Source organism: Girardinichthys multiradiatus, chromosome 13 (genome assembly GCF_021462225.1).
Source record: "Girardinichthys multiradiatus isolate DD_20200921_A chromosome 13, DD_fGirMul_XY1, whole genome shotgun sequence".
NCBI classification, from domain to species: domain Eukaryota; kingdom Metazoa; phylum Chordata; class Actinopteri; order Cyprinodontiformes; family Goodeidae; genus Girardinichthys; species Girardinichthys multiradiatus.
The window spans coordinates 14128415-14150914 of NC_061806.1; the positions used below are offsets into that span (position 1 = coordinate 14128415).

General features: G+C 41.0%; 1 protein-coding gene across 1 annotated transcript; it reads right to left on the bottom strand.

Annotated features, from left to right (window-relative positions):
• Nucleotides 1–410: 410 nt before the first annotated feature.
• myclb (MYCL proto-oncogene, bHLH transcription factor b) lies at nucleotides 411–6310 on the bottom strand. The gene is made up of 3 exons (XM_047384553.1): nucleotides 6028–6310; nucleotides 4593–5274; nucleotides 411–2231 (listed from the first exon to the last, which is right to left on the bottom strand). Exons 2-3 carry the CDS (start codon nucleotides 5206–5208, stop codon nucleotides 1447–1449), a joined length of 1401 nt encoding a protein of 466 aa, XP_047240509.1. The 5' UTR covers nucleotides 5209–5274; nucleotides 6028–6310; the 3' UTR covers nucleotides 411–1446.
• Nucleotides 6311–22500: the final 16190 nt, after the last annotated feature.

Here is a 22500-nt window from a genome sequence, read left to right on the forward strand (position 1 = left end):
TGACGTAAACGTTGGATGAAATGCAACATGACCGTTTAGACTGCGACGCTTTGAAAACCATTAGATATGTATCTGGTTTAATACCACATATGAAAGTGGCACAGTTCTGATTTTTCTTTTGGAGGTGAAAAGATCAGATATGGGCCACCAAGTCGGATTTGTGGTTGTATTTGCCTGTAATGTGAATGTAGGCAAAGAGTACTAATGTGGTTAGAAAGCAGAGAATATGACCATTTTAAGCAACCAACAGCTGACGCCTGTGTGTGTGCTTCAAATACTGAAATAGACATTAGCGCTCATCGAAACACAAACGGGTAGAAAAATATAGAAAACATCTAGATATAGACTCCAGAGAAAGACATTATCCAGCTATTAAGTTCAGCAATGGCAAAAAATAAGTGACAAAGTGGTGTGATCAAAGTTCAGTGTTTAATTTCAACTGTTTTTTTTTTTCTTTAGAATTTTATTAACAAAAATAGAAGCTTTAAGTCATCTTTGAAAAGCCAGCAAGCCCGACAGAAACTGGGATGAGTAAACTTAGTTCAGGTTTTGGTTTCAGAGGGACTGTAAAGTCAAGGATCTATATACAGAACATCCAACAGGATAGCCTATATACACAGAAAGGCTTCTAAAGGCATTCCATCAAATAGGTAAAAATAAAAAAATAAAATGAATCAGACAGCAAGATCAAATAAATATATCTGGAACTATTGACTTTAACAAGAAGATGGCATTTTGAAACAGTTTAAACACAGAATTAACCCAATCTTTTAACCTAAGCTGACATCCACCTTTTGGCTGGTCTTCATGGCACAACAATAAATCTCAGTAAATATTTTAGGGTTTTTATAGATGATCTGCATTCAATAAAATCTTACACATTGCCTGTTTTCTCATAAATTGCTACAAAAAAGGCTACAACTTCGAGCAATTTGTTGCAACAACATGCAGTAGTGAAATACCAGGTTACTAAATGGAGGGGCGCAGAGAAAGCAGCTCGCACTTTTGGCAAGCAAAATGGTGTGAATAAAAGTAAAATGGGCAGGTTAGTTGTTATTTGAAGCTTGAAAACCTAAGATATAGAAAGGCAAACATTTGAATTTTAACATTCTTGACCAGGTAATGGCAATTCACATTGCTGTGCTCACGGCAGGCTTTATTGTAGCAACAAGTTTTAATAGTTTTTATTGGGGAAAAAAGGAACAAATATTTAATGACTGAGTACAAGATCCCCGACTCAAATCAATCCCTTGCTAGCCGTCAAGATGGCTCGTCACTCAGAAGCTGATGTGCAAACAACAAAATTAAAAAAAACAAAAAAACAGGAACAAATAAATCCAACTGCTCCATTCCAGCATGACCAACTCGAAGTGAACAGTGTTTTTCCTCCTTCACGTAGTCCCATTCAGTTCAGTGTTTGCATAAAATAACGGCCGATTCCGCCCATCAGGAGCGTTTGAGCTGGGCCAACCGCTGCAGCAACTGTAGCTGCCTGGCCTTCAGCTGCTTCCTCTCCTGAGTCTTCAGCCTCTCGGTGGCGTGGAGCTGCTGCAGGTACTCTGTGGCTCGGGTCAGGATGGCTACCTTAGGGGTCTTGGGGCAGTCTGCCAACCCTGGGATCTCGTCCCGTAGCGATAGGAAGCGTGAGCGCAGGTCGTTTCGCCGCTTGCGCTCCAGAAAGTTGTGTGCCTTGCGCTTGTCCGTGTCCTCGCAGTCCGAGGACTGGGGGCTTGACAGGTGGGAGGGGGGCTTCAATGGCGAGCTTTGGTGGGAAGAGGAAGAGGAGGAGCTGGGTGGAGACGAAGGCGAAGAAGACGAAGTAGGAGAGGATGCGCTGAGGTTAGGGGACTCAGATCTGACTCCGGTCACTGTGATCTGAGACTTCTTGCTGTCCAAGTTCAGAGGGGCGTGGCCGGGCCGGGGCTGGTTGTGGAAAGAGTTTTGGTGAGGCTGGGTCACAGGAGCATGGGCTTCCTGTCGAACCTTCTTCCGCGCTGGCTCGGGAGCTGCGGAGAGTGTGTCCGGGGAGGGGGCGGCGTAGTTGTGCTGCTGTTGATGGATTGAGATGTGGAAACGCTTCGTGCTGGGGTCGTGTGGGTTTGCTCGCACCGTTATGGTCACGGGTTTGCGGGTGGTGACCAGTCGACGGGATTTACGCTGCTGCTGTTGCTTGTGGTCCACCGTCACCACATCAATCTCCTCTTCATCCTCATCGTTTTCATCTTCGTCATCTACCAAACAACGAAAAAAAAAGAAAAAGGGAAAAAACAAGATGTAATAAATAAACGTGAACTAAGAGTGCAAAGGCAAATAAAGTGAGAAAACTGTCAGCAACCTGTCGTCACATTCCCTCTGGACTTTACCTCCATAATCCACTTAACCGCTTCAGCAAAAATGAACTTCACACAACCTCAGAAAACCTGTACCAGGTCACACACAAATGCACTACAGAGAACAAACACACTCCTTTGGATCAGCACCCTTAGTAGAAATTCCCTTGCTTCATTCATGTGTTTAAAGTGAGGACGAGGCAGGAAGGAGAGACTGGGGGACAGGTTTTAAGCTTGTTAAAAGAAGTTGCCTAATGTTCAACTAGGCATGGCTTTTGAACCGTTTCCTACAATGTTTCCTAGAGCGGAAACAAACATTAAATTCTGATGGACTTGATTGTCACAAACTTATTCTTGGGGGATTCAGTTTTTATTTAAAGCAAGAGACAAAGATGATTTACCAAGAGTAACCCTGTATTGGACCTGTCCTACATATCCCTATTCACCTCTTCACTGAGCACATAAAAATCCCCTAAAATGTGTCGAGACACACCTCCAGCTTCATCCTGGGGAATTCCGCGGGGCGAGCCGACCTCTTAAAAGGCTAATCCTGCTCCATTTAAAGCCCTGGCTGGCTCGGATCACACACAAACACACACTTGTAGCTGCAGCCTGCTGAGTGCAGGAATGCAGCAACAAGCTCTCTTTGTGACATTCCACACACCATTAACGCATGGTCCAGACGACAACTGATCACATGGCAGCCTACATACCAAACTCAGTCACACAGGCTATCGGGAAAGGGGGGGTGGGGTTTGGAAAACACATTTATTTAGTTTTACACAAGCAAGCAGGGGCTGGTTTTCAATCAAGGTTTTTTTTTTTTTTTTTTAAAGTTCAGGTTTCAAAAATGCTAACATTTTTCATCATACCATACTCGAAAAAGCACTGGGGGGACTGGAGTAGTCTCCAGGTTAAGTACAGAGCAGCACAGCTGTTCCTGCAAACTGCCCTTCAGCTGGCTGAACTACTACACTTTTTTCTTGCTTACTAGACAAGCAAACTAGTTTGTTTGGAAATTTTTCCAGTTGTTAAACACAGACGGTCTTCATTTGAAAAGTGAATAAAAGCAATTCATCAGTCTTATTATGGAAAAGCTGTCTGAAATTACAGTTAGCAAGCTAAGAGAAGGTGTATTTAAGCAGTCGATTGCAGGCTGGCGAACAAAACAGACAGCCCGACCAGCGGGACAGCAAAAAGCTAAATTATTCTGCACAATAAACACTTAAAATGTCACTTAATAAACCAGGTGTGTATTGTGAACATGCACCGATCAGTCGGATACAGATCAGAACTGGCCAATTTTCCTTTGATCTGTGATCAGCAGGTCAAATGCTGAAAATACAAGTAGTCCCACCCCTCCCCCTCTACATCAAATTTAAGAACTTTCACAATTTTCTCTCACTAAACTATTAACATGTACTTTGATGTGCCTTTTTTGAGTATGCTTTGACATATTTGATCAATAAAAACAGATGATATTGGAATTCCTTTTTTTAGATTCAAAACTACTAGCTTTATCAAAAACCTGTACCGTTTTATCTTTTGCCAATTATAGTCTTTAGAGTCAGACCTCAAAGCAAGCAAAAATCGGTACCAGGCCAGGTAGAGCCTTATCAGTGCATCTACAATTTATTTTTTTAAATAAAACCTATGTATCAAAATGAAGATTAATTGCATTATAATGACTGCAGTAAATCAATGTATCATATCATTTAGGAGTGCATGTTACATATGTTGTTTTAAATTTGTATTTAAATACTGTGGTATTGTTTATCAAAGTTATCTTATGTCCAAAATCTCATACTGGCCCATGCCAAGACACACGTATTCATAAAAAAGGTTCCTCTCAGTTTCCGCCTTTCTTGTTGCATAAAGTCCAATTAAAAAGACACTTGCTGGAAAAAAAATCAGGACCAGACGGAGCCAAACAGAAGTTGAGAGGATATCATTGCCATAAGTCAGACTGGAGGAGCAGCAGGGAGAGGGAGCAGCAGGGAGAGGGAGCAGCTGGTCTGCTGGAGTCCTGCCAAGCAGCAGATGTTTCAATGGGTGTGTCATTCTTGGCTTCAAGCATGTGTTGCATGCACCAAGGTAACGCAATGCAGTCAGGAGGAGCCCTACCAACTACAACTAATACATAACTGACATCTCAGGTCCAATCAGTCCCTTTTAAACTAAATTATTAAAGTACATGGAGTTAAGTTGGGAAATATAATATTTGTTTCTTACAACTTATTGGTGAAAACTTCCGCTACTGACCTGAGGAGTCGGTGTGTGACTCTGAACCGGACGACACCTGTCTCTTGCAGCCTCCGGGTAGCGGGAAAGTGAGCACAGCAGCCGGGTCCACGCAGTCCGCAGCCAAACTACCCGTGTCGGCGAGGGCACCCTGCGACCTCCCCGGGGATGAAACGTTGCTTCCGGCGCCGAGCCGCGGACGCTCCCCTACCACCCTCTCCAGCTGCTGTCCGGCCGAGAAGCAGCTCCACATGCAGTCCTGGATGATGATGGAGCTCAGGTTGCCGAAAGTGTCGCCGCTGTTCGCCAACTTGCAGGGCAGCTCCTGCGGGTGCTGCTGCTGCTGCTGATTATGCTCGTCCTCCTGTCCAAGGAACTGAGATACCCACTCCAGCTTGTCCCCGAGAGACGGATACAGCAGCCCGACCTTCCCCGACCCTTCAGCGGGCAGCCGGATGGGGGACATGGGCGGGGTCGGCACCAGCTCAAATTTCTTCCATATGTCCTCGCTGGGCGCGGTGGACTTGAAGAAGTCCTCGTCCGGTTCGTGGTCGTCGTAAAAGTAGTGCTGGTAGTGGTCCAGGTGGTCCATTTCCCAGTTATCATAACGAGGCGCGTTGGAGTTAATGCCCGGCATTGGAGGCAGGCAGGCAGGGGTGATGTGAGTAAGTTGGGGGCGTGAATCACTCCGTGGTGCCTCGGTCTGGGGAGATACAAGCAGCTGAATCAGAACAGTCTTATTTATGAATTAGAAATATAGAAAAAAAAAAACATTTTTTTAATAATTCAGTTCTAAAAACATTTCTTTATTATCGTTTTATGTTTCTGTAATTATAAAAATATTCATTTTATTTTCCTACTAAATCTGATCTGAAGAACCACGTTCACACAACTTTATGAAATGCGTTGATTTTGTTGCATCGCATAAAAAACTTCAAGGTCTGTCGCATCAACTCAGAGATTTGCCATTTTAAACCTCATTGTGAAGCATTCACTTGGGAGAAAAATGAGTGATAGTTATGAAGTTTACAACCGACAACGAGAGGTTTCGCAAAACTGCTTGAATTACATAACAGAGCGGTAGCAGGAGGGTCAGTGGGTTCAGCACAAAATAGACTGATTAGTTTAGACTGAAATGGATTAAGCGTTTGACATGTAAAGGTAGGAGTCTCGCCTGCTTGCCAGAGAGATCTGGTGAGAGCAGGCGGTTGTATGGAAAGTAGTTTATCTGGCTCCTCCTCGGTGTTAACGCTCATCAAGCTCTAAGAAAGCACAGCTGCGACTGAGAAGCTCCCCATCAGTTAATTAGACAGCAGGCGCGCACGGAGAGAGCTGCGCAAGCCTCGAACTTCACGGCTTTAGACCACCATTAATAAACCATCCGCGCAGTTGTGTGTCTTGTCTATATTATACGAAGCGCCCGTGCTGAATGAAAATAATCGAATAAAGAGTTTACCTTGGGTTGTAAGAGAATAACCTGTCCGCGTCTTCATAGATCCGCCGTGCGTAAAATTAAATAGTCCAAAAGCCGTAGCGAAGCAATCTCCCCTGTCGTCCCTTTGAATTTGAGCTCTCCCCCCTTTTGGCGTTTGGTGTCCTTCTGTTCCCGTCTACTCCTGGAGGGCAAACCCCCTCAGTGAGGGTCGATCAGTCCGCTCGGTTCGCACTCCCACCGCTCAAGTGGCCGAGCGGCTGCGGTCACTTTCTTTGCAGACTGCTGCACTGATCCAATGCGAGGGAGGAGAATTGGCTGTTAGGCATAAGAGGCGGGCCGTAGTAAGCGGAGCCACGCCTGCTGTTTAAAGCTGCAGCACACCTAAAACACAAGGTTACATGACGCTCCTTTCATAAACTCCGACCGCTTTTGCAACCCGCATTTCGTTTGAGGTCATAATTGGATCATTTGACTATGTGTGCGGGGAAAGGTAAATTCACACGACAAAGTGGAAATCTGTGGTTTTCTTGCGAAATCAACAGTAAGACCCATAGTAAAATGGTGCTGTGCATGAGCAAAATTACTACACTGCATCCATCCATCCATCCATCCGGTGTGAGATTGAGTCACAGAGGTCACAGGTCCAGTAGGCACTCCAACACCTGTCAACCCAGCAACACTATTCATCTCATTCTGGGTGATCCTAAGGCATTCCCATTTCAGGAGGGATATACAGCATAGTCCCTCCAGTGATTTCTGGATCTGCCCTTGGATTCCCACCCAGAAGAATATGCCCAGAAACCTCCAAAGGGGGGATTATAGTGCTCCTCACCCTATCTCTAAGACTGTATCTCATTTCAGATTTCTTCTGTTTTTATTTCTATTTGTCACACTTAGGTGTTTCAGATTGAACGTTGTTTATTTCACAAGAAGATAATAAAAGTAAATACAAAAGTTGATTGCAAATGTTGATTTCATTTATGAAGCAAAAAAGTTATCCACACCAACCAGGCCCTATGTGAAAATGAAATATTTAGTCCTGTCAAATCATTAACTGTGAGTAATCAGATTTTTTGCTCAGCTTCACTAGTCACACCCAGACCTCTAGAATCAAGAAATAATTTTAATTGAACCGGTATCACAACATGAAGTAGGCTAAAAGACCTCACAAAACAACACGACTCCTTAAAGAAATTCAAGAACAGATGAGAAACAAAGTCAGTAACATAGAACAGTTTTGAAAGGGTTACACAGCCTTTAATAAGGCTTCAGGACTCCAGTGCAGTGGATAAAATGGAGATGACACGGAACTTTGGTGAACCTGCCCAGGAGTACTTACTCCAAGAGAACATCAACGACTCATCCAGGAGGCATTATAAGAACCAAGAACACAATCTAAAGCCCTGCAGGCTTCTGTTGCTTCAGTTAGGGTCAGCGTTCAACATTAGGAAAGACACAGGGCAAATCCTTGTTAAAGTTTTAAAGAGAAAACCACTGCTGACCAACACAAGGGTCCATCTCACATTTGCCAAAACAACATCTTGATGATCCTCATGATTCTTGGAATCATGAGGATCATGCATTATGTGCACTAAAAAGACATAAGTGGAACTTTTTGGAAGGTCTGAATCATTTTACAATTGGGGTAAATGGAAACATCAATTCTGCTCTCGACTAGAAAATCATAAATTAGAAAATCTAGTCAACAGTTTGTGAGAATAGGCTTTAAGCAAACCTAGGTTATGCAGCAAGACCATGGTGCAAACTAAACTGACAGGTCCTCCTCTGAAGGCCTAAAAAGGTTTTGGAGTGGCCTAATAAAAGTCAGGACTTAAAAACCATTGACCTTAGACAGACAATTCATGCCCTCCAACATGGCTGACTTAAAGTGTGGCACAACCAGTTATTAAGTTACTGGGTGATCACTTCTTCACAAATTGCCACATTAATCTTGAAATCTTATTCCCCCTGACAAATTATACCATCATTTAAAAACTCCTTTTTGTATTTGATCATCTTTGATTATCTTTGTGTCATTTTTTTGATGATTTGAACCACTTACATATGACCCAAAATGCAAAAACTGATGAAATCTGAAAGAGGGAAATACTATTATTGAAGCCAAAAATTAAGCTTCATTCGGTCCTGGGTGCAGATCTGGAAGGACATGCCAGTGCACACAGACAGTAAGTGTGAGGTTATGAATGTTAGCACAATTGCAAACCAGTTACTTTCAAAAAAATGTCTCGTAACATAAGATTAGCCATCAAAACGAAGAATTTTACTGAAACACCTGGCAGCCACAGTCAATCCTACACCAAGATTACCAGGAATGAGGTAGATAAGAGTTTGTTGTATGGATGGCGCTTCTACTTCATAGGGAGAGATGAGCAGTTACTCATGTGTGCCTGGTGTAGGAAGAAGGTTTGGTGGTTACATTCATTTCATGCAGACATATGGCTGCAGTATCTGGTGTCGCCCGATGTGTTTTGTGGTCCTTGTAATCAATATCAAGCTTGTGATGTAAAGCCCCCCCACCACCACACTTAGAAAGTCAATATGGAAGCATCGCTCTGCCTTATCCTCCTCTGAGTGTGTTTTATGTGAGTGCTCCTAAACAGCTGCACAGACACACACACACATGCTGACAACTGCTGATGCCTGTTTTGCTTGCCACATGAAACCAACTCCCTTGTGTGTTTCTGGAGCTGTGAAACTGTGCTACACAATCTCCAGATGATGACATGGACTAGGAAGCCTCCTTCCCATAACCTTCCCTTCTTAAGATGCAGATACCGTGAGACCCTCATCTGTCGGTCCAAAACTCGCACCCAACTTTCCTCCCTTTTCTCCCAAACTGTGCCGCTGACCCTCAACTCTTCTTTACTTTCCTTATCTTTCCTTCTCTCCTCCTTTTTCAAGTCTGCCCTGATCAAAAAAAATCTTGACCCTACATAATTCGGGCAGTCTTGAGAGGGCTGCATCCTCTGCTTCCCCAGAAGAGACGAAACAAAGTCCCAGAACAAACAGACTGCTGAAAGAGACACAGCCATCTCTCCACTCTCCTCTCACACTCTTGCAGCTTTTCATCTTCTTTCTCTCAGCCCCTTTGCTTGTTTCACACTTTGAAATGCCTAATCTGCTCCCTTTCTTTGAATTAATCATCAAAAGAGAGTAAGTAAGAGCCGGCATGCTTCCAATATACAAAGACACATCTCCTTAGATAAAATAAGTGATTGGGTTTAAGGCGGGGGGCAGCCCTGAGGATGTTTTTTTCTTTTAACCATATACAATCATGCCATTTTTTCTGTTAAATATCATTTAACTTCTGATAGACAACATTTAATTGACGTGTAAATGTTAATATTTGGAAAAATGCAAATTCTAACATGGATGTGTTGTGATGAGGCTCTCGGTGGAATATACTTTTATTCCCTGTTGGAATAGAGAGCCTTATAAGCACAAAACACGGTTCATGCTGGATACGCGGATCAAGTTAATTGCAGGAAAACACACTTATATATCCCATGCGGTTGAAATGTGGAGAGTCCCTTAGAAACACTGAAACATTACCACTCCTGAGGTATTAATTAAGTTATACATTCAGAATAAGAAGCAATAGGAAGCATCATTATTACATGCAAATAAGTAATAAAATTAATGCACAAGCACTTGCAGAGGCTTAAGGGACATTTGGTAAGCTTAGAATGCAGGTTGTGGAAATGGCCGAAGGGGTTTGTTACTTTTATTTGTTTTGATTTTTTTTAATTAAATACCTCTTGTAAAATTCTTTTGGGCTGGAATGTGTGGAAGAAAGTAAACTACCACATTTGATTGTGATACAAGGGATCTGGCATGCTTTATTAGAAATGTAATCTTATTCCAGGCACAGTTGTGCTTTAAATTGAATTTTATTAATGTAAGTTTAAACGTCAATTATCATATCTTCAAGCCAAAAAAAACCTAAAAATATTGAAACTAGCAAGTTTCAAACCAGACAGGTACGCTTAGGAAAGAGATTGTTTTCTTGACAAAAAATGAAATTTTCTAACCCCAATATGTTGAATGGGTGAGTGGTGGTTTTTTGCCTACATAGAAAAATAAAGGAGTGAGCACTCTCACTCTAATATACAGACCCACACAGAAAACAGGATGCATTCATGTGGGTAAATTTGTCCTTGCCCATTAAAATCAGTCTCTCTGTTAGAGACAGTTTTTGCCCCAGGATTATGAAAGAGCTGAAATCTTGGAAGCAGAAATTACTCCAACCTGAGAGCTGGCAAAATATTAATTTGTTTACAGTCATTCAAGCCATACTCATCTCAGAGCATCTTTAACTTCCTGGGTAGGGTGCCGTGTTGTTAGGTCTCCAAGCTTCAGCTCCCAGACAGCATTTCTCCTGACTTTCCCCTGTTTCTCACCAAACTTGTAAATCTTAACTTTATGAACACTCAAGCTTATCAATCTTCAGACACTTTTGTCTGTGTTTTCAAATGTACCGTGCTCCGTTTCAAGACCCTGAAAGATGTGCCCTGAAACAAAAACACAGTAGCCGGATTTGGGTTGCATTTGTTTTTCAAACAAATCTGTATAATTAAACAACAATTAAGCAGGATGAAGATTAACACAATTTAATATATGATACAAATCTATACAGGTAATTTAATAAAAAATACTACACATGCACATTCTCGAGGAAAGCTTTATTATACCGTGTTGATGTCATTTACAGTAAAATGCACTGACTACAACGGTATGAAGAGTGTCACATATATATTTGCATGTAAAAAGATGAAGCAGGAGGACAGGAGTAATGGTCAAGGGTAAAAGAGAGAAAACAGCAATTTCAAGACACCGCTATCCTGTTTCACAGGTCACCCTTCCTGTAATTCCTTCAACCATCCCCCACTCCTCTCTACTTCGCTCCACTTTGACCTTCCAGACTGATCAATGAATATCCACTCTGGATCCAGTCTACTGCCCATTTCTGTCGGTGGTGAACAAAGGGTGGTTCATGCAAAAAGGGAGACCGAAGAGGAAAAGTGGCAGCTGCTACCTACTGGATGGTGATGACCTCCTGCTGACATGCACATGGCATGTGAGAGGATTGCCTTTCAGTCCAGATGCTCATTCCATCAAGAGCTTCACACGCATATACATACACACGTTTCTTTCTTTTTTTTTTCAGACAATCCTTCAGACAAATTTTCTGACTTTCATTTCCTCAAAAATTGAACCCTTAAACACCTTAAGTAACCCAGTTTTCCATTCCTATACAGTACAGACCAAAAGTTTAGACACACCTTCTCATTCAAAGACTTTTCTTTATTTTCATGACTATGAATATTGTAGCTTCACAATGAAGACATAAAAACTATGAATTAACACATGTTGAATTATATACTGAACAAAAAAGTGTGAAACAAATGAAAATATTATATTCTAGGTTCTTCAAAGTAGCCACCTTTTGCTTTGATTACTGCTCCGCACACTCTTGGCATTCTGCTGATGAGCTTCAAGAGGTAGTCACCTGAAATGGTTTTCACTTCACAGGTGTGCCCTGTCAGGTTTAATAAGTGGAATTTCAAGCCTTATAAATGGGGTTGGGACCATCAGTTGTGTTGTGCAGGAGGTGGATACAGTACACAGCTGATAGTCATACTGAATAGACTGTTAGAATTTGTATTATGACAAGAAAAAAGCAGCTAAGTAAAGAAAAATGAGTCGCCATCATTACTTTAAGATATGAAGGTCAGTCAGTCCGAACAATTGGGAAAACTTTGAAAGTGTCCCCAAGTGCAGTCACAAAAACCATCAAGCGCTACAAAGAAACTGGCTCACACGAGGACTGCCCCAGGAAAGGAAGACCAAGAGTCACCTCTGCTGCGGACGATAAGTTCATCCGAGTCACCAGCCTCAGAAATCGCAGGTTAACAGCAACTCAGATTAGAGAACAGGTCAATGCCACACAGAGTTCTAGCAGCAGACACATCTCTAGAACAACTGTTAAGAGGAGACTGTGTGAATCAGGCCTTCGTGGTAAAATAGCTGCTAGGAAACCACTGCTGAGGACAGGCAACAAGCAGAAGAGACTTGTTTGGGCTAAAGAACACAAGGAATGGACATTAGACCAGTGGAAATCTGTGCTTTGGTCTGATGAGTCCAAGTTTGAGATCTTTGGTTCCAACCACCGTGTCTTTGTGCGGCTCAGAAGAGGTGAACGGATGGACTCTACATGCCTGGTTCCCACCGTGAAGCATGGAGGAGGAGGTGTGATGGTGTGGGGGTGCTTTGCTGGTGACACTGTTGGGGATTTATTCAAAATTGAAGGCATACTGAACCAGCATGGCTACCACAGCATCTTGCAGCAGCATATTATTCCATCCAGTTTGCATTTAGTTGGACCATCATTTATTTTTTAACAGGACAATGACCCCAAACACACCTCCAGGCTGTGTAAGGGCTATTTGACCAAGAAGGAGAGTGATGGGGTGCTGCACCAGATGACCTGGCCTCCACAGTCAATGAACCTGAACTCAATCGAGATGGTTTGGGGTGAGCTGGACCGCAGAGTGAAGGCAAAAGGGCCGACAAGTGTTAAGCATCTCTGGGAACTCCTTCAAGACGGTTGGAAAAACATTTCAGTGACTACCTCTTGAAGCTCATCAACAGAATGCCAAGAGTGTGTGGAGCAGTAATCAAAGCAAAAGGTGGCTACTTTGAAGAACCTAGAATATAAGACATATTTTCAGTTGTTTCACACTTTTTTGTTCAGTATATAATTCCACATGTGTTAATTCATAGTTTTGATACATTCAGTGTGAAGCTACAATATTCATAGTCATGAAAATAAAGACAACTCTTTGAATGAGAAGGTGTGTCCAAACATTTGGTCTGTACTGTACATACCACTGGCAATGGGAGACACAGAGGCACAGCAGCTCAGTCTATTGATTTGTGTCCCCAGATGCAGTGTTTTCTCTTTCATCTTGCTAATGGATTTAAAAATAAATACAGAGATAAAGCAGTCCTTACCAAATATTGGATCATATTTGCTAGTGATAAACTCAGCATTTAGATATCAGATCATGTTGTTGGAGACATCAACCACAGCAGAATCATGTCAGTCCCAGTCTATCCACAGTAACACTAAATTGAGTTTGAGATTAGAATCAGGTGACTCAAGGCAAAAGGACCACAAGCTGGATCTCCGGCTGAGTCTCAAGTCTTTTACAGCCTCCAACAGGTTTTCCTCCAGGTTAGACTTCTATAAAGCTCTGCCCATTCTTCTATCAAGTCTGACCAACTTCTATTGCTCTGCTGAAGAAAAGCATCTCCACAACATCATGTTGTCACTGCTATGTTTCCCTGTTGGGGAAAGTGTGTTCATGATTATGTGCAGTGTAAGTTTTCCTACATATATCACGTTTTGCAAGTTGGTCACAAAGCACCTTTATCCATGTCTGTTGTTTTCACTACATGGCTTGTGGCAAACGGTACCATGTATGCTCATAGATGGTGGATTGCTTTACATGGGAATACCATGTACCTACTTGCTGTGAAGCAACAGTTCTAATTAACCGCAACACAATGCAGCCCAGAAAACGTTGTGTTTTAGTTTAATTTTGCACAAAAACATGTCAGATTCAAAAATTCAAATTCAGATAAAACAGCAGAAGCCAGAGTAGGGGGTTTGTTACTGGAACAGGAGAAACAGGTGCAAATGCGCAGCAAACGGCTAAACATGCCACAAATGGCAAAAAACGCGCTGCAAACACATGAATGATGCAAACTCCAAAACACACAACATAAAATAACAATAACAACAGCAAGTGAAAAAAAGCTGTAAACTCGTTCCACAGAACCGAAATGAATCAGACCCCTAGGGGGAGCCAACCGTCAAGTCCTATGGGACCAGACCCTACGTAGAAACATTAACGGGATTGCCCAGATTAAACTTGGAGGGAAGAAAGACAAGGTACGTTTTCTTTCATATCTTTTTCAAACAAGTGGTCACAATATTTCACAATATTATAGGACAGCAGCATATTTAAGTCGGTAATATTAGTGGTTGTCTGGTGCACTGTTTGTGGAGTGAGTTTGCAGCTTTTTTAACTTGCTTTTCTTTGATTGCAGCATTTTTCTTTTGCAGTGTTTTTCTGTTGCATTGGATTTTTTGTGTTTGCATCATTTATGGGTTTACAGCGCATTTTTGCTGTTTGTGTTGTGTCTAGGTGCTTGCTGCGAGTTTGCACCTGTCGGCCACAGTAGAACAGTTTTTAGTTTCTACAACTGACCTCTAGGGGGCACCTACAAGCCTTAGCTGCTTATGGGTTTCTGCGATTGCCATTATCAGTAGAAGAAGAACTGAATAGTAATGTGGCATGACATTGCTGGTATAAAGCAGGTTGCTAAAATTGCAAAGCCTTCCCAAGCAAGCCCAGGGATTAACCTCAAATTAATGTCTGGCTGAAATCTTAAGATGTTTAACATTTTCACATAGTGCTCTTTGCTTATGATGCCGTATATTTTGTGAAGTGCACCAGTGCACCAGTCCATCCTGCAGTAAAACACCCACCAGCATGATTCTGCCACGTCCCCTTGTCTCGGAGTGCATTTAAACATATATATATACATTTATATATGTGTGTGTGTGTGGGTAAACAGTTTTCGGACTCTTTTTGAGTCAGATGGCTTTTGAATGATGGTTTCTTCTTCTCTGAGCATCCTTTCACCCCATGCTGGTACAGGTTAAACTGTGAAAAACGACACTCTTTCACCAACTTCAGCCAGCATCTTTGAAAGGTCTTTTGAATTTGTTCCAAGTTTAATATGCACATTTGGCACCAAAACATGTTTATCTTGAGCACCCAGAATCCGTTTCCGTCCAGACTTATATGATGGTTAGACATTCCCATGTTGTTAATGTTAACATATAATTGTTTGAACAGATGGACGTGGCACCTACAGGCATCATGTAATTAAACTCTAAGATGTACCAGATTTGGGGGGTCCTCAAATCTCTTCCTTATATCCTAGCTGAGTTCTCTTGCTTTTACAATGATGTTACACAAGGAAATGGTGTGTTAGAGGTGTTAAAATACATCCACAGGTGACTTCTTTTAACTGAAAATGTGAGTTTACCCATGAGGAGCTTGCAAAGCTATGACATCATCATCTGGGCTTTCCCAAAGACTTACCAATCTTATTGTGTGTAAACTTTTGATTTTGAAGAAAGTAATAAGGTTTCTAAAAATAATATATCTCTCATTATTCTGACATTTAGCAAGTAGAAATAAATTGGGTAATTTTAGCTCCCCTATACCAAGAAAAAATCAGTCATTTAAAGTCAGACAGCGAAGAGGCTGAGTCTTTTTATGTACAGTATATGAAAATATCTGGTTTAAAATATAAAGTGCACATCCTGTTTTTGATTTTTTGGTTTCTGACATTCTGTCAAAAGCAAATCCAAATAAAGTTGACTCAAACTGGAAAAGTTAATTGGTGCCTATGTGTAATAAAAAAATCTCTCCTCAAAAACATGTCACTTAGATGTTTGGAAATCACTTTCCTTTACGTAAGCGCAAATGTGTTTGCCTTTTGGTTCATATTTTAGTCGACAAAATTCACAGTAAATTTTGTCTACTATATATGCACTCAAATTAAAAAGTGCCAGCAGTTTGGAGAAATGTCCCAGCTAATGCCAAAGTCTGCTATTGCTCATTTATTCATTAGAATCCTCTCACAGGTCTCGAGGATTTAGAGTCTTTATAGCCTTTCCAGTAATTAGAAAGACATTTTTATGTTTTGATTTGACTGGGAAAATTAAAGCATGGAATACAGCTTGCTATCTATTTTCCTCTTTCTGTTGGCTCCAGCTGGTCTTGTTTTTTCTTGTCTTTCTGTGTTGTTGATGTTTCTCCTTATATAACTACATTTGTACAAAAAAAAAACCAGCTGCATGAAATCAATTGAGAAACTGATTGGAGTCGGATGGCAGTTGAGCTAATGATCAGCACTTAGAGAGAAAAGCTTCAAGACGGCAGAAAATCCATCTGTTCTTGTAGGGATACAGGATGCACTAAAAGTACTTCTACATCTACCAACCACATGGTCTCTGTAATCTCTGATAAGTAATTCTACCTCATCTCTATTTGTTTGTTTGACTTTCAATGTGATCTATGCAGAAATAAATTCAGGAACATGTTGTCGGTACAGACAGTGTCCTGGGAAGATGGGGGTGCAGAGAACAGGGTGCGGTGTTCATGGGAACAAGAGGAGGAGAAGAGGAAGGATTCAGGGCAAAAGAATGTATTAGAGGTGGGTGGGAACATCGAAGACGCTTCCAGGGAAGGGTTGGCTGAGAAATGTTTTCCTTCAGGGGAATGATTGGTCCAGAGGGAGGAACAGAAGGGGTGGAGAAAAAAATTGATATTTAGGGAGGTGAAGAGACTCCGCAGGAACAGACGAGGAGAAACGATCCAATTACATAACTGATACTTGAAGGGGCAGCATCTCTGAGCATTCATGAAGCGTTTCCCAATGTGACGCAGACACACACGCTCATACACACACACTAGCAGATACAAACTCTTGCACACACTCGGGTAGACCATCCCACATTTATGCATATGCAGAGAATAACAAGCGTTATTTAGTTTATTGGCTTACTGAAAATACTTGCTTAATTTCATGTTTTGTATTATTAATCATTTAGCACCACAACTGGGTCGAATATGAACAGTTTAACCATCTGTACTCTTAGTAAACAGCCATGCTGATTTATTACAGGCAACCTAAGGCAAGATCTTCATGTATAAATAATTCTGTAAAACTGGTGGAACAGAATAATTCATACACAGGGTTGTAGCTCAATTCCCATTTCAAGCTTCTAAAAATGTTTCCATACAGTCATGGATGAAAAGAAGTTCAGCCTTTTTGAGTTCTTGGATTTTATATATCAGGAGTTGACAAAAATGATGTGGTCTTTTCTAGGTTCTCCAATTATTTAGATCTATTTAAGACGCACAAAATCACACAACAGATTTCAAAACTTAATTTTTTATTAAACATAACAATATAAAAACTTTCCATTTTAGCAGGTGATGATCAGCAAGTGTGACCTTCTCTGTAAAAGCGTGAATTTTGGCAGTTTGCCAGTCTGGAGCATACCGGTCTGTGTTAGCACAATGCCAGGAAGGACAGACATCAGCTAAGAGCTTAGAGAAGCAAGTGATGCTGCTCCTCAATCTGAGAGGGATCAACAGGCTATTTTCAAACTATTTGAAGGCCATTCAGCAGAGAGAAAGATGGGAAAACATTAAGTGCAGTTGCAAAAACGTTCAGGTAGTCATTGAGCAAAGCTTAGAGAAACTTCAAACAACCCAGGAGCTTCATTTCCACATTCCTTAGTTAGCATGTTAGATGTTGAAGTTCATGACAGAGAATTAGAAAATTACAGTAAACATCTCAACATATCAGCACAAACACCTTAAGCACGGTGGTGGAGGGGCGACAATTGGGGATTTAATTTTGCAGCCTCAGGGTTTAATCTCCTTGCGTTCAATGAGTCGACCATAAAGTTGACTGAACCCTCATCTTTCTCACGGTCATAACAAGGTCCGGTTGGAGTTTCTCATGGTATGATAAACGTGAGTAAAAATGTGATGTTTTCACATAGATTCATAACCGTATGACATGATCTAGCTGTTTTGATCAAAAACATAATCATTCCTACTGCTACAAAAATAATGCAACATATTAATAGTTACAGTTACATAACACGATCTGTGTTATTTTTAGCAAATACACACTACAGGTAGCAATGGTTTTCAAGTGCGTAATGTGCAGAATATACCTTTTTTTCCATTCTGCTTTTAACAGTATAAAATAATTACAATGAAGCTGATATTAGCAGGATAATCAGGCAGGCAATCTTTTAGTTGGCATGTTTAACAGACCTGCCGCTGGTAGGTTGCCAAATATAGTTTTAAAGCAGTGTTGCCACAAAAAGGTGATGGTTGCCCATCCTTTAGTTGCCATGCTATGACTCTCTATGTTTGTTGCAATCCATGTTTTTGCAATCAGAAATATTTTCCAGCTGCAAAAAACATGTTTTTCTTGTTAGCGTGGGAGCCTCCTATCAGCCAGCTGGCCAGCAGTGCTAAGAAATAGGTCGGGAAGGGGCAAGTCTGCATTACAACAGATAAAACCACAAATATTCATGACCCTGTTCTAAGTTTTTTTTTTTTTATTGTACCAAAAAATGTTTCTGCTGATCAGACGTAATAACAACATTTTGGAGCGGAGCGGCCAAAGTCCTGACTTGAATCTGATAGAGAAACTGTAGAGTGAGCTGAAAATTAGGGTTAAATTTGGAGACCTTCCCACTTTAAAGACTTGGAGCTCATCACCAAAAATATATTCTTAAAAATCACAGTGGAAACATCAAAAGAGCAATAATAGGAAGGGGTTGATTGCTGTAATGCAAATGAGGATTTTTTCCAATGAATATTGAGAAGGTTAAAAATAATCAAAATGGAAAAAAATAAAAAAACATACATAATTTTTTTAATTGAACTCCTTTATTGTTGTTTGAGAGATGTCTGCCGTATTTCTTGTTGGAAACAATGTTCTAGGTTTAATAAAGATAATTTAAAATCAAAATCTTCTGAGGGTATGAATAATTTTCAACAAGTATAAATGCTCTATATTGAGTATGTTACCCTGATAGGCCTAGGCCTCATATAAAACAATCTAAAACTTACAAAGGGTGTACCTTTTTAACATGACTATATACCACATAATATTACCGAGGTGTTGGATGTCTACCTGCTGTAATTAGCAACATCTTTAAGTTTATCAGTGTTTTACTGCTTTAAATTCAGTCTGATGTTTTAACAACGTGTTTTAATGGATTTGATATAGGATCATTTTATAAACAATCTATCTGAACTATCTGCAAACAGTTTTATATTGGCTTTTATTATTTCCAGTGTACCATCTGCTTGTACCATTTGTACATTGCACCACCCTTTTTGAAGTTATGAGAGGAACGGCTGCTGAACTGCTGACGATTTGAATGGAACGCTGACCTTGACTCTGAAAATAAAAATGAAAAAAACCTGACTGTTTTGTTTTGTCTGTACTTCCTTCATTCTGTTTTTGTGTCGGCCACTCCACGAGCCACTCTGTGCCTTCTGTGTGATGTACAACACAGGGATAGCAGGAACGAGAACAATGGTTAAACAGTAAAACATACAATTATGTATAGACTGCAGGAAAAATGGTGTACAGATCCATCAAGGACTGTACGGACTGCAGTGACAGCCCTACATCTGTTTTCAGCTGTCTGACAGGGCTGAAGTCTTTTTTGACTTTTGAGCACACAAAACATAACCTTGGGAGGCTGTTAGAACAATCTGTGTAACTGACGTTTATACAGACAACTGCATAATGGCTTTCTGATATGGAGAGCTGCTGTCAAAACAGCAGCAGGAACAAGAACGTCTCTTGAAATGACTAAACTGATTAAATTCAATAATCAAATAGATGTTTTAGCACGAAAAACAATTCTGACAGTAGATGGTGAAAGGTTTAAAGTGTTCCAAGTTTAAAAACCCTGTTAAATCTAAAACTGTATGTCAGAATGTTGGTTTTAAAGGTAACAATAGTCAGAATCAGCATCTAACACTGAACCTCCATTGACTTGCATGTCTTTAGTCTGCAGAAAAACCAATCCCCTCACATCCTTTTTCCTGTGTGTAGACAGCTGATCTATAAAACGAGCCAAATGTTGACTTGTGGAGGGTCAAAGGTAACTCAAAGCAAACCCCTCTGAGAATTATGACCTGAGTCAGGAGCTTTGATTTATGCCACTCTTGGCTTTGTTTTAAGCTCAAACCAGCATACTCTTTCTATAGCTAAAAATCTGCAGAACACGTAATGCTGTACTTGATGTAGGACCCAAATGCAGACAGAGAGACAGGCAGGAAGGAGCAGTATAGTGATATGAAGAAATTTAATATAAAAAATAAAAAGTAAACTTACTAAAAGGAAAACATACTGCATGGCATGAGGAGAACAAGACATGATTATGAACGATACCCACACAAAAGAAAATCCCAAAACTCAAACCTACAGATTGTGACATAACTCCAAAGTAAAGCTTGTCATTTTGAATTCAGAATCCAGATGGTGTTAAATGATGGAGCAATGAGTCTCTTTAAGAAGCTGGAAAACTCCCTCGGGGCTCGAGATACACCACACAAGAGCTGAAATGTGTGTGAATGCTGGACTTTGGTTTGCCAAGCAGCAATAAAAATGCCTAAATGGATGCAGCATTGCCCTGTGTGACTATATGTGTGTGACTGTAAATGCAATAAGGTGCCTTCAAAAGATTTTCAAACCCCTTGAGATTTTTCACATTGTTTATAACCACAGACTTTAGTGTATTTTACTGGGATTGTATGTGATAGACCCACACAAAGTAGTGCATAGGTGTGAAGTTAAAGAAAAGTGTTTGAATTTCAAAATATTTCCCTAATAAAAGCTTGAGACCCCTAAATGAAATCCATTGAACTGAATTCATTGATTTACCCACAGAGATCACCTTGTTTGAAGAGTCCACCTGTGTGTAATTTAAGCTCTGTGTAAATCCAGCTGTTCTGTGAAGGCCTCACAGGTTTGATGGAGAACATTTGTGAACAAACAGCATTGTGAAGTTAGAAGCAGGGTTATGTTACAGTACAATACAGGTCCTTCTCAAAATATTAGCATATTGTGATAAAGTTCATTATTTTCCATAATGTCATTATGAAAATTTAACATTCATATATTTTAGATTCATTGCACACTAACTGAAATATTTCAGGTCTTTTATTGTCTTAATACGGATGATTTTGGCATACAGCTCATGAAAACCTAAAATTCCTATCTCACAAAATTAGCATATTTCATCCGACCAATAAAAGAAAAGTGTTTTTAATACAAAAAACGTCAACCTTCAAATAATCATGTACAGTTATGCACTCAATACTTGGTCGGGAATCCTTTTGCAGAAATGACTGCTTCAATACGGCGTGGCATGGAGGCAATCAGCCTGTGGCACTGCTGAGGTCTTATGGAGGCCCAGGATGCTTCGATAGCGGCCTTTAGCTCATCCAGAGTGTTGGGTCTTGAGTCTCTCAACGTTCTCTTCACAATATCCCACAGATTCTCTATGGGGTTCAGGTCAGGAGAGTTGGCAGGCCAATTGAGCACAGTGATACCATGGTCAGTAAACCATTTACCAGTGGTTTTGGCACTGTGAGCAGGTGCCAGGTCGTGCTGAAAAATGAAATCTTCATCTCCATAAAGCTTTTCAGCAGATGGAAGCATGAAGTGTTCCAAAATCTCCTGATAGCTAGCTGCATTGACCCTGCCCTTGATAAAACACAGTGGACCAACACCAGCAGCTGACACGGCACCCCAGACCATCACTGACTGTGGGTACTTGACACTGGACTTCTGGCATTTTGGCATTTCCTTCTCCCCAGTCTTCCTCCAGACTCTGGCACCTTGATTTCCGAGTGACATGCAGAATTTGCTTTCATCCGAAAAAAGTACTTTGGACCACTGAGCAACAGTCCAGTGCTGCTTCTCTGTAGCCCAGGTCAGGCGCTTCTGCCGCTGTTTCTGGTTCAAAATTGGCTTGACCTGGGGAATGCGGCACCTGTAGCCCATTTCCTGCACACGCCTGTGCACGGTGGCTCTGGATGTTTCTACTCCAGACTCAGTCCACTGCTTCCGCAGGTCCCCCAAGGTCTGGAATCGGCCCTTCTCCACAATCTTCCTCAGGATCCGGTCACCTCTTCTCGTTGTGCAGCGTTTTCTGCCACACTTTTTCCTTCCCACAGACTTCCCACTGAGGTGCCTTGATACAGCACTCTGGGAACAGCCTATTCGTTCAGAAATTTCTTTCTGTGTCTTACCCTCTTGCTTGAGGGTGTCAATAGTGGCCTTCTGGACAGCAGTCAGGTCGGCAGTCTTACCCGTGATTGGGGTTTTGAGTGATGAACCAGGCTGGGAGTTTTAAAGGCCTCAGGAATCTTTTGCAGGTGTTTAAAGTTAACTCGTTGATTCAAATGATTAGGTTCATAGCTCGTTTAGAGACCCTTTTAATGATATGCTAATTTTGTGAGATAGGAATTTTGTGTTTTCATGAGCTGTACGCCAAAATCATCCGTATTAAGACAATAAAAGACCTGAAATATTTCAGTTAGTGTGCAATGAATCTAAAATATATGAATGTTAAATTTTCATCATTACATTATAGAAAATAATTAACTTTATCACAATATGCTAATATTTTGAGAAGGACCTGTATTAGCTCTGGACATCTCAGAGACTGTAATCCATCATCCAAACAATGCAAAGGATAGGGTGAGAAAAAAGGTTCCAACTGCCCTGCAAACTTCCCTGTTATTATTGCACATTTTACAACACTTTATATAT